General features: G+C 41.3%; 1 protein-coding gene across 1 annotated transcript in view; it reads right to left on the bottom strand.

Annotated features, from left to right (window-relative positions):
- PARP4 (poly(ADP-ribose) polymerase family member 4) overlaps positions 1–13,223 on the bottom strand; it is a 120,433-nt gene that overhangs the window by 38,966 nt on the left and 68,244 nt on the right. Inside the window, exons 22-29 of the mRNA XM_081083578.1 lie at positions 10,119–10,314; positions 8,861–8,928; positions 8,082–8,269; positions 5,680–5,779; positions 3,659–3,829; positions 3,081–3,161; positions 2,310–2,390; positions 994–1,089 (exon numbers count right to left, since the gene is read on the bottom strand). Coding sequence (XP_080939704.1) covers positions 994–1,089; positions 2,310–2,390; positions 3,081–3,161; positions 3,659–3,829; positions 5,680–5,779; positions 8,082–8,269; positions 8,861–8,928; positions 10,119–10,314 — 981 coding nt within the window. The remainder of the gene's footprint in view (positions 1–993; positions 1,090–2,309; positions 2,391–3,080; positions 3,162–3,658; positions 3,830–5,679; positions 5,780–8,081; positions 8,270–8,860; positions 8,929–10,118; positions 10,315–13,223) is intronic.

Raw genomic sequence — 13,223 nt, 5'->3', positions numbered from 1 at the left:
GCTATTATCAAATGAAATGATTATTATACATCCTAAAGTCCTGTGAATGTTTGGTTTGGAATATGTGTGGTTGTCAGATTGGATCCTGTGTCCTGGGCCACAAGTGAGAGAGAAAGAGGCAGAGAAGACAGACGTTTTTAGTTGAATGGCTTTCCTCTTTTATTTATTTATTTATTTATTTGTAATTCTTGCCCAAGGATATTTTTCCATTGGTTGTTATTTTTTATTTTTTTAGAGAGAGTGGAAGGGAGGGGGAGAGACACAGAGAGAGAAACATCGATGTGAGAGAAACACATTGATTGGTCGTTGGGGATTGAGCCCGTAACCGAGGTATGTGCCCTTGACCAGAATCGAACCTGGGACTGTTCAGTCCACAGGTCGATGCTCTATCCACTGAGCCAAACTGGCCAGGGTGAGTGGCTTTCCCCTTACTAAACCCTTCCTAGGCTTAGGTGCTGCACTAAGTGCCTTATATTTATGGAGGAGAAAGGCTTTTCAGAGAGAGGGTAGGGGAAGCCTAGGCCTTTTCTATTTTTTGAAGGTCTTGGATTAATAAAAGATGAGAAATGCCAAAAAAGTAACAAAATTGTAGTAAATCTTAAAAGTACATGTGTAACTAATTAATAATTATATCATCTATAATAATAACAGTGTAACATGCTAATTAGACCGGACAGCCAAACGACCCTCTGGACATCCTTCTGGACGAAGCCAGGGCTGTGAGGGCCAAGGCAAGCTGCCATGCTGTCAGGGCCGAGCCCCTTGCACAAATTTCGTGCATCGGACCTCTAGTTAAAAATAATAAAATATGTATCTCGTTTAGAGAGGTCACCATGTGCCCTCACACTGAGGTCCTGGCTTGATGACCCTCGACCCCTCTTCTCCCTGTTTGTCACAGGCCCAGGACATGGATATTGTCAGTGACAGACTAAGAGTAATTTTGTTAATATGTAAACACAAAGAAAATAACTACGAATTAACAACAATACATACCCTTTTCTCAACTGCCACAAAGCTTGTAAACTCTGTTATGAGAGAGTTTTCTTTACTGAGTTGAATAATTAGAGATTTTAAGATTTGCTTCTTCATCTAGGATAGAATAAATGCAAACATGTCCTGTTTTATTTTTCATTAAATGAATATTAATTAATCTAAAAGACTTTTTCTATAAAAAGCAAATCATCCCCTAACTAGAATTTCAAACTAAATATTGAGTCAATACCCTATCTAAATATCTCAAGTTGGTGACAATGTTCTCTACTCCACTGAGCAGCCAAGTCATAGAAGGAATAATTCTATTTATAGAGCCCTTTGTAGATTACAAAGAACTCTCACTCTGGAGTGTGCTGAGCTTCTGAAATCTTTTATAGACTGTCTGTGTCTCCCGTTTTCCAGATGAGACTCTCCAGCGTGGACTGGTGGAGTGACTTGCTCAGGACTGTCTGTGGCAGAGCTGGTCAGTCACCCCAGAGATAAGAGGGATGCAAGCAAAACAAAACTCAAGGCTGCTAATGGAAGGGCAATAAAGGAGAGCAATGAAGGCACAGGCCACTTATCACAAGCTGTAATTGCTTGCAAGGGAATCTGGGCCATGTGTGGCATACTGGTACTTTCTTCTGGGGATGGCACTGAGCCCTAATGCTCCTAACCTCATTTAAGATCAGAGCTTAGAGCAGTGGTTCTCAACCTGTGGGTCGCGACCCCTTTGGCGGTCTAATGACCCTTTCACAGGGGTCGCCTAAGACCATCCTGCATATCAGATATTTACATTATGATTCATAACAGTAACAACATTTACAGTTATGAAGTAGCAACGAAAATAATTTTATGGTTGGGTCACAACATGAGAAACTGTATTTCAAGGGCCAGAAGGTTGAGAACCACTGGCTTAGAGGGACCAGCAGGGCCATGATGGTAGGCTGGCTGAGAGGGATCCCCAACCAGGGGCTTCATCAGCTCAGCCAGGAGGGAGCAAGGTGGCTTTGTCTTTGCTGTGTGTCCTTAGGCAGGTCGCCCACCTATCCTGCACCTGGCTTTTCATCAGGAAGAGGGGAATACGACCATCACACTCGAGAGTTCCGGTGATAGATGCCCTTGAAGCCCTCCTCTGGCTTCTCTGATGGGTAAATTACCACAGAGTTCTCAGGAAGTTACAGAGCACCCTGCACCTGAGACCTGACAATACATGCCCTCGATACTGTATGCACCTCCATCTAGCTAGCCTCACTCTCCACGTCCATGGATCAGTCAATTTCTAAAGAGCCAGCCATGAACAAAACATAACGGTTTTTGCTATGAAAAGAGCAAACCTCATGATTCGTTTCATTTTCGTGGAGAATGCCATCTTCATAATCTCTGATCAGAGCTCGTGCTGTCAGCTTGTGAATCATCTGTTTAAGCAGCAAAGGAAAAAAGAATTCAAATGTCATATATATATTTTTTAAATCCTCACTCAAGGATATGTTCACCAACTTGGGAGAAAGAGAAAGAAAGAGGGAGAGTGGCATCGATGTAAGAGAGAAACATCGATTGGTTTCCTCCCGTACATATCCCAACCAGGGATAGAACCCAAAACCAAGGTATGTGCCCTGACCCACAATTGAACCACACACAACCTTTTTGATGTACGGACTAACACTCCAACCAACCAACCAATGAGCACCTGGCCATGGTTCATTTGCTTTTAATCCAAAAGTAGAAAAAACAAACATAGCCTCAATAAATATGTTTTATTTAGTCTACTACTGTTATTTACTATTTTAAAATAACATAGGTAGTCCAGTGGTACTTAACTTTTATTGAGTCATGGACATCTATGAGAAGCTCCCTAAAAAATTTTCATGCATAAAATACTAAATTTAATTGTAGTTATTCATGTCCATATGGATACATCTAAAATCAAGAACCCCAGATGAAGAACTGCTACATTAGAAACTGACAGGAAGTGTCCTCTTTGTACTGAAATGTCAACATAGAAAAACAGCAACAACAAAGGAAACACACTGAGCATTCTATATGAAAATGCAAAATTATTATTAGCTTTCAAGCACTGGGTCTACAGTTTAAGTTTGGAATCTTACAGTTCCAGTTGTCTTCTGTAGTTCAGTGGTTGATACCATTGCAGAAAATTCTTTCTCTTGAATTAATGCACATAGAGTTGCCTGAAACAGAAAAAGAAAATTCCTTATTAGCTTTTTTGGAGTTTTGTTTTATTAATCCTCACCAGGGATATTTTTTCCATTGATTTTTAGAGAGATTGGAAGGGAGGGAGAGAGAGAGAAACATGGATGTGAGAGACATGTGGATTGGTTGCCTCCCACACGTGCCCCGACCAGGGCCAAGGATTGAGCCTGCAACCCAGGTACATGCCCTTGACCAAAATCAACCCAAGACCCTTCAGTCTGCAGGCTGACGCTCTAACCACTGAGAAAACTGGCTAGGGCTCTACTGAACAGTATTTTGGTCAGTGATTTCCTCTCTTTTCAAGGGAAATTAAAAGGCTCTCCAGGGCCCTGGTTAACCACCTGTTTTATTCCTGGAAAGAGAAAATTTGTCAGCATATTATGATTTAGGGAAGAAAGAGAGGGGTAAAAACAGAAAAATTACTAGCAAAATACATTGCTCTTCCCACAGTAAAACAAATTGTGTGCCTCTTTACCTGAGTACAATGAGGAATAAAGCTATAGACCAGGAGCCGGTCATTGTGGAACAAGGCTTGCACCTGGGCCGGGCCCTGCAGGGGCTCAGGTGCATCTGGACTGAGCTGCTGCCACTTCACGGAGATCGAGTGGCAGCTCGGGGATCGTGACCGAGTCATTTGGTCTTCTATCTATTTGTAAAAGAAGAATTATTTCTCGTTCAATGCTGTATCCAGAAAATAGTTACTGAACACTTAAACTTTACATTCTATCCTTTGAGACCTATAGCTCTTTCTTCCTTCCTCCTTCCTGCTGGAGGATACTTTCCAAAAAGATTTTAAGTAGAATTTTTAATAACAGCACTAACACATAATTTAAATCTTCATAACATCCTAAAATTATTGCATTAGTTAATTACTAATATACAGCTCTGGCATGGAGTAGATTCCAGCTATAAAAATTAATCCTACAAAGACTTGAGCAGACAATCCTCCAAAGAAGAGACATGAATGGCTAATAAGCACATGAAAAGATATTCAACATCATGAGTCATAGGGAAATACATGTCAAAACCCCAGTGAGATACAACTGCACACCCATTAGCATGGTTATTATAAAAACAAAAAAATGGAAAAAAAGGATTGACCAGAATATAGAAAAATTGGAACCCTGGTACATTGCTGAGGATGTAAAATGGTGTAGCCACTGTGTGCAAATGGTGTGGCAATTCCTTAAAAAACGAAATATAAAATTACCATATGATTCAGCAATTCCACTTCTGGGTATATACCTAAAAAATTGAAATCAAGGTCTCAAACCATACTTGTATACCAATACTCATAGCAGCATGGTTCACAATAGCCAAAGGTGAAAATAATCCAAATGTTTACTGACAAACAAATGGATAAACAGAATGTGGTAGATATAGGCAATGAATGTTATTCAGGCATTAAAAAGGAAGAAAATTTTGACACATCCTAGAACATGGATGAATATTGAGGACATTATGCCCAATGAAATAAGCCAGGCATGAAAGGCCAAATACAGTATGATTTCAAATATATGAAGTATCTAAAATAGACAACTTTGTAGAGACAGATAGTACAAGGGTAGTTGTCAGGGGCTGGGGGAGGAAGAATCAGAATTTATTGTTTTTTGTTTGTTTGTTTGTTAATGTTTTTATTGATTTGAGAGAGAGAGGAAGGAAGAGGGATGGAGAGATAGAAACATCGATCGGTTGCCTCCTGCACACCCACTGTTGGGGATTGAGCCCACAACCCAGGCATGTGCCCTGACCGGGAAGCCAACTGGTGACCTCTTGGTTCATGGACCAATGCACAACCACTGAGCCACACCGACTGGGCAGCAGTTGTTTTATGGGGACAGAATTCTGTTTGGGAAGATGAAAAAGTTCTGGAGATGGATAGTGGTGATGGTTGCATAACATTGTGAATATACTTAACGTCACAGAGCTGTACACTTAAATATGGTTAAAATGGTAAATTTTATGTATCTTTTACCACAATAAAAATTAATTTTAGGTACTCTCCCTGCCGGGAGCATGCCCACACCTCTCCCCTCTGTTCCACTTCTCCCCTAAAGGCAAGTTTCCTTGACTCTTTCTCCTAAGCTCCGTGGGCCCTTCTTTTGCCTCTGTGGCTTGTTTCCTGAGCCCAGTTCTCCTGCCACTCACTTCTACCTCTGTGACTTTCTAAATAAACATTCTCTTACAGTTTGAAAAAATTTTAACTTTATCAAAACATGTTTAATACTTCACTTTTAAAAATTAATCCATGACACTTTGTAGAGAAGAAATCAAACTATTAGCTAGGGGAATAACCCAATTTTGCTCCCACTGTGCTCCTGCCAGGTGGAAGATCAGCGGTCACCAAGGGTGGGATGCACACCTTGATGTCTTTGCCTCTTTCTAGCTCCCATTTCCATTAATGAAAACACAGAGTTTACTGTCAATAGGTCTGTACAAAGATAACATTTCCACAAGTAAACATAAGACTAGAAATAAGATGTTTGAGAAACGTACCTGTTTTTTCCAACTATGTTTGGATTTTGAGTTAAAATATTCAAACAGTCCAGCACCACACTGGGACAGAGTCCTTAAGATATGACGATTTGCTGTGGAACTGATCACATTTCACAGGTATTATTTTAAAAGAAATTGTAGAAACATTTTAGAAGTCCATGTAGTTAAAAAGGTTGACACAGTTCAAAACTCAAAAGAAGACATTACATGCAGAAGAATTTACTCTTCTTTAGCTACGGTTCAGGAGATAAAATAGATGGCAGACAGTATGAAGTATCACAAGATTTGGGAAACTTAAGCTCTCACACATCAGAGGGCTTATTTCTCTCTCACAACAGAATAAAAGCAGAAATTCTTAACTTTATTTACCAAAGGGAGGGAGCAAATGATTTTGAAAACCCCCCAAAAGGTACCAGAATACGGACAAAGGTCAACCTCCTTTCAAGGAGTGTCAAAGCTACCTGAATTGGTTCCAAAGGCCAAGAACTGGCAAAAGTATTAAAAAAGTCTAATCTTGAAATCTGATCCACATCTAGATGGCAAAAGCTATAAAGAAGTGACTCTCATTCTAGCAAAGATAATCTGACATTTACATGACAATGTCCTATTAAATTTCTCTCGATAATAATTCTACACCTATGAAGAATGACTTTAAATAGTTTCCTCTTGAAATATTAAAGAAATGATCAATAACTTTTCAGAAAAAGAGCTTAAGAAAGTTATCTCTGAAATATTTTTTAGCCTATGATAAAGATCAGATTTGTTTTCAACCCTCAAAATTAACTGGTGGTGATTACAACACTGATTAGAAAACTCCTTCAGTTGGGGTTTATCTGTCTTTTATAAATTCCATCAGTTAATGAGGCTACTTGGAACCTTTCCTGTGGGTGGACTCTGAGGACAACTTGTTACAATGGCAGGCAGGAGGGTCTCTACTCCTGGAGAACTCACAGCATCTTGCTGGAATTTTTGAACACAAGTGAGTATGTAATAAAACGAGGCAGAAACATTTAGAAAGATCCTAAAAACTGGATAGGAAGTCAGTAACAATTCCAGCTCCCTCAGTTTGGGTCATGTCAACCAGCACCGTCATCCCCTCAAAACCCCTTTCTTTGATTCCTGGCACTGAGGACCCCATCTACTCTTGAGGTTCTGGATTGCTGTCTGTCTGTCTGTCTGTCTCCCACACACAGTACTGCAGCCTGAGCTGAGCTGGGTCTGTCCCATGACAGACCCTCAGCAAAGACACAGTGCTTTCTGCACTGCGGTGTCTGAACCCGATCACAGCACAGGGGGCCCAACACACAGTGTGGGGAGCAGGCAGGTATTGCTGGGACCAGGAAGATGAAATAGAGTGCTGACTAAGGCAGGAAGAAGACCCCTCCCTGTGACAGGCTTATGGCTGGCCACCCAGTGTCCACAGGTGCAAGTTATTCAGGTAAAGTCCTGTTAGGAAGAATTCCTAGAGGAGTTCGTTATGGGTTGCACACATTTCCTAGTTGGAATGTGATGCCCTGTTAGGCCTCAGATGACAGAGAACAGGACTAGGAGCTGGGATTGAGGAGGGGCAGAGAGAAGAGCCCTCTGTGCAGGCAAGAAGGGCCATCCAGGGGCATTGAGGACCCCAGATCACTGCAGAAGCCCAGGGGCTTAGGACAGCACAGTGTGGGAAAGGATAGACCTGGTGACCACTTGCCAGGATGGTGACGATAGGGGGAGACCACAGGGAGGTGCAGGACAGGCATGTTCCGTGCAAACACCAGTCCAGCTCCTTTAGTTTGGTGTTTTCCTTATATTTACACCATATACCTCAGTTCAACCAGGAAAGGTAACTGTAATTGGGAGGGGGTTAATTCCAACAATCAGGTTTAGCCTCCCCAGAGAAAGATTCTCTGTACATCTCAGGGTTTTACAATGCAAAACCTCACAGAAAGGTGTCGTGAGGAGCAGGGCAGCTAGATGGGGCCTCTGAGGCAGCAGACTCCCTCAGCCCCCCCGTCAGAAACTACCATGGGCTTCTCAATATGTTGGAAATTTGGATCTTAATGCAAAATAACACTAACATTGATTTGGGACTTGCGATGAGCCAGTGTAGTCTAAGTGCTTTCTATACGTGAGTTCATTTACCTTAATCAATAAAGAAAAAAAAGGTAGTGTTTGCATCAACACCTTCATTGTATAGCGATCAAACAAGCTGCACAAGGCACAGCTGATAAGTGGCCAGCTTGGGGGGGTGAGACCGAGGCAGTCTGGCTCACAGCCCAGAGCTCCACAGCTGTACCTAAACACCTCTATACACAATGTCAACGTCACACCTGCCAAGAACCTTGTGCGGGCCAACAAGATGCCTGTTCACAGGCTGCCTCTCACTGTGGCCTTCACGGTGACCACCTCCCACTCACCCGACACCGCAGGAGAACAGCCGGGTGTGCTGCACATGCCTCTTCACAAGCCGCAGAGTCAGGCTCGCCTCCTGGAGGTGGCCATCAGAAATGAGGAGGATGTTCCGTACCCCTCGAGAAGGGGGCAGTAAACTTAAATATCGGAGTGTTTTCCAGAAGTCAGTGTTTCCCATGGTAGGTGAGGCAGACTGCGAGAAATGAGAAAAATTATTTACCCATTTTGGGGGATATTCACTATTTACTCTAGTCATTTACAGAACAAGTCTTTCAATGAGAGTTTAGAAGTATCGTCAGTGAAAAGGTATTTTTCCCTAATTACACATTTGTAGAACAACTACATTTACATCTTTTGAGTTTATTTCATGTCACACAGTAACTACAATATTATTAATTGGCAATTATCTGCTTTTTTAATGGTTTTCAAAGAACTATTACATCAAACACCCCTGGGCCTGTCATCCTAGACTAAAGTGGTGACTGGTTATTCTGAGCTTGCTCCACTTAAAACAAAGAAAAAAAGGGACAGAAGAAAACACTGCAAAACTGTTAATGCTGGTTGTACCTGGGTGGTGGGGCTATGAGTGATTTTTTTCTTTTTACCTTTTTTAATTTCCAAATTTTCTTCAATGACTTCATATTGATTTTACCAGTCAAATAAAAGAGCCCACCAACACACAAAATGGAAGGACTGGGGGTGTTCTGACAGTGACCTCCAGGGCAATACCACTAGAACTGGATAGAAACAGGATCAGGAGACAAAGGAAAATGCCTTTACTCACCATAATGAACTCAGCTGGCATACTATTGCTTGTGATGTACTTTGGAAATGAAAATAACTCCTTGTAACCTGTATAATAAGATCGGTGTGAGGTGCTACCATTAAATATTCACTTTATTGACCACTAACAAAGAATAATATTTGATAATTTTTAACATATAAAAACTCACTACAATATTTCTTTAAGTAATAAATTCTAGTGCGAACTATGCACTTTACTGTGCAAAAGGTTCTGAGTCAAATTATGTGTGCAGACTATCTTGTAGAAATTGCTTATGTAAAGTCTGATGCAGGTATCATTATAGCACTGGCAGTGTGGCCACCAGAGGTACACATTCTCCTTCCATGACCTATGCCTCCAGCAGTGGCAAACCCTGGCTCCTTCATGTAGCAGGGGCTGGGCCTTCAGCTACATAACAGAGAAGAACCAATAGGACATGATATCATCTCACTCCACTCTGTGGTCCTTCTCTCATCTCAAAAGTGCTTTCTTCTGGCGGTTAAGATGGCCCTGGACACGCCCCACCTGCAAATGGCATTACCTGTCTTCTAATAGGCTGATCTGCTGCTTGCCGAGATTATTCCTTATAAATTTTCTACTACTCTGCTAATTTCAAATGTTCTGTCCATATCCTTGGGACCCTCATACTCATCACAACAACGGTGTTGTGTTTGGTTCAGCTGATAATGACTGTTATGTTTATATAGCACTGACTATGAATGAGGCCGTTTCAAATCCTTTACATACATTAGTTTACTCCTTATAACAACACTGTGAGGTAGAGACTATTACCCTCAAAATACAGATGAGGAAACAGAGGCATGAAAAGTTCAAGTAACTTGCCCAAAGTGACACCTAGAGCTAGTAAGTGGCAGAACTGGGATATGAACCCAGGGGCCTGGGTCAGAGTTCTTAAAATATATATATTTTATTGATTTTTTACAGAGAGGAAGGGAGAGGGATAGAGAGTTAGAAACATCAATCAGCTGCCTCCTGCACACCCCCTACTGGGGATGTGCCCGCAACCAAGGTACATGCCCTTGACCAGAATCGAACCTAGGACCCTTCAGTCCGCAGGCCGACGCTCTCTCCACTGAGCCAAACCGGTTAGGGCTGGGTCGGAGTTCTTGAACACTGTGTTATGCTATGTGCGAACACTCCAAAGGTGAAGTCAGGGATGCTGACAGATGTCACTTCTACCCGTGAATATGCTGATATTGAGGAAGCATACTGTGGACTCCAGTCAAAGGGCACTCACCTGAGCCAAACTTGACAACATTTATCTTCTGTTTCTCACCCACCAAGGACAGTGCATATAAGGCAATCTGCTTGGCTTGCAAGAATGTCACACCTTCCATGGAACTGGAGCAGTCGAGACAAATAATCACTTCATTCTCCTCAGCTATGTCGGGGTGGGCGATGCCAAGATCTGGATGGAAAACAAGCATGCAGGCCTAAAAGGAGAAAAAGGTGCTGGATTGACACTTCTCATAACTTAAACTGGTCTGGCTTGTTCAAATTGGGAAGCATTTTTGAGTCAAAAGACCACAACATTTTGATCCAAAAACCCACCCACACAATCTCTCTAAATAATGGGCATGTGACTGGGATACAGTAACAGAGGGTAAAGAATGGCGCCCTATAAACCAGTGAAGACCCCCTGGGCTAAGGCACAGTGCTTTTCCCCAGATCTCTGACTCTAGTGGGAAGGTGCCACTTGCCATGGAACAGCTGGCACAGAAATCCTACAAGCCTCATAGGGTGAGACATAAACACACTAATGTAGACGTGTGTGTGTGTTTAATTTAAAACCCATGTACAAAAACCCATGTTTACAGAAAAGATGAATTAAATTGTGCTTATTTCTGTGACTAATGGGGTTATTGGTTTACCATGCTCAGCTGTGACATTTGGAAGAGAATTTAGTTATGTGCTACCAATATTTCAGGCACCTCTCTAACGTACAAAGCAAGATATACATAAAGCTAGGGTTTGCAGAATTTGGCATAAACATGTGTCATTTTTATTGGAAAAGTTCTTCTTGTAAAATTTGAAAACATTTTTAGTCAGGTAAGATGATACTATACAAACAAAAAGAGTAAGATTTATTCAACAATAGGAGTTCAAATAAAAAGTAGAATGTGAGAACTGGAGTTTCTAACATAAAGTCCATAAACCCCTGAGAGGTAAAAAATAAATATATAATTAATATCTAGAAATTTATATGGTATGAACACTGTCTGCAGAATGAATAAGAAATACATGTTTTCTCACATATATAATGTACTATTCTAAAAGGAATATAGATACTACTGTGATTACTAAAATATACATAATTATATTTTATTTTATTAATCAACCAGTACTTAAAGTACAACCACTATCATGGAAATTTCAATTTTTAAAAATTTTCTCTTAGCCCTGGCCGGGTTTCCCAGTTGATTAAAGTGTCGTGACAATAAGCCAAGGTTGCAGGTTCCATCCCTGGTCAGGCGGGGCACATACAAGAATCAACCAATGAATGAATAAATAAGTGGAACAACAAATCAATATTTCTCTCTCTCTCTCTTTCTCTCTCTTCTCCACCTCCCTTTCTCTCTCAAATCAATTTTAAAAATTAAAATAAATTTCCCTTAGCTTTATTGAGATACAATTGATATATATAATACTGTGCAAAATGAAGATGTATAATGTGATGATTTCATACATATATATATAGTGAAATGATCACCAAAATAAGATAAGTTAGCATGTCCATTACCTCATATAACTATATATATTTTTTGTAATGAAAACATTTAAGATCTATTCTCTTGGCAACTTTCAAGTATATAATTCAGTATTGCTAACTATAGTTATCATGCTGTATATTAGATGCCCAGAACTTATCCTATATAATAAAAGGGTAATATGCAAGTTGACCCTAACAGCAGAACAACTGGGAATCACTGGTCACTATGACACACACTGACCACCAGGGTTGCAGACGCTCAATGCAGGAGCTGCCCCCTGGTGGTCAGTGCGCTCCCACAGGGGGAGCTCTGCTCAGCCACAAGCCAGGCTGACGGCTGCCAGCACAGCAGTGGTGGCGGGAGCCTCTCCTGCCTCCTCAGCAGCGCTAAGGATGTCCGACTGCAGCTTAGGCCTGCTCCCCACTGGCAAGTAGACATCCCCTGAGGACTCCTGGGCTGCCAGAGGGATGTCTGACTGCCAGCTTAGGCCCGATCCTCTGGGGACCGAGCCTAAGCCAGCAGGTGGACAGCCCCTGAGGGATCCCAGACTGTGAGAGGGCACAGGCTGGGCTGAGGGACCCCCAAATTTTTGTGCACTGGGCCTCTAGTTCAACTTATAACTAGAAGTTAGTACCGTTTGGCTAACGTCTCCCCATTTCTACCCCCAGCCCCTGGCAACCACCATTCAACTGTTTCTATGAGCTCAACTTTTTTTAAATTCCATATATAAGTGAGATCATATAGTATTTGTCTTTCTCTATTTGACTTATTTCATTTAGCATAATACCCCCAAGGTCCATCCATGTTTTTGCAAATGGCAGGATTTCCTTCTCTTTTATGGTTGAATAATTCCTATCTATCTACCTCATTTTTTTCTTTATCCATTCATCTGTCAAGGGACACTTAGATTGTTTTCATGTCTTGGTTATTGTGAATAATGCTGCCATGAATACTGAGGTGCAGATATCTCCTTGAGGTAGTGATTTTATTTTCTCTGGATCTATGTCCCAAAGTGTGATTGCTTCATACAGTAGTACTATTTTAAAATTTTTTAGGAACCTCTCAACTGTTTTTCATAGTGGCTGCACCAATTTGCCTTCCCACCAATAATGTACAAGAATTCCCTTTTCTTCCACTTGTCTTTCCAACACTTGTTGTCTTTTGTCTCTTTGATGATAGCCATTCAAACAGGTGTGAGGTGATATCTCTTTGTGGTTTTGACTTGCATTTCCCTTTTGAATGGTAATGTTGTACATTTTTTTTTTCATGTACCTATTAAGCGATCTGTATGTCCTCTTTGGGAAAATGTCTATTCAAGTCCTTCGCCTATTTTTTTAAAAACATATTTTATTGATTTTTTTACAGAGGAAGACAGAGGGATAGAGAGTCAGAAACATCGATGAGGGAGAAACATCACTCAGCCGACTCCTGCACAACCCCCACTGGGAATGTGCCCGCAACCAAGGTACATGCCCCTGACCGGAATCGAACCTGGGACCTTTCAGTCCGCAGGCCGACGCTCTATCCACTGAGCCAAACTGGTCAGGGACCTTTGCCTATTTTTAAATCAGATTATTAGTGTTTTTGCTGTTGAGTTGTATGAGTTTCTTACATATTTTAGATATTAACCC

This window comes from Myotis nattereri (assembly GCF_964212035.1).
Source record: "Myotis nattereri genome assembly, chromosome: 2".
Taxonomy (NCBI): Eukaryota; Metazoa; Chordata; class Mammalia; order Chiroptera; family Vespertilionidae; genus Myotis; species Myotis nattereri.
This window is presented reverse-complemented; position numbering and strand designations above follow the sequence as displayed.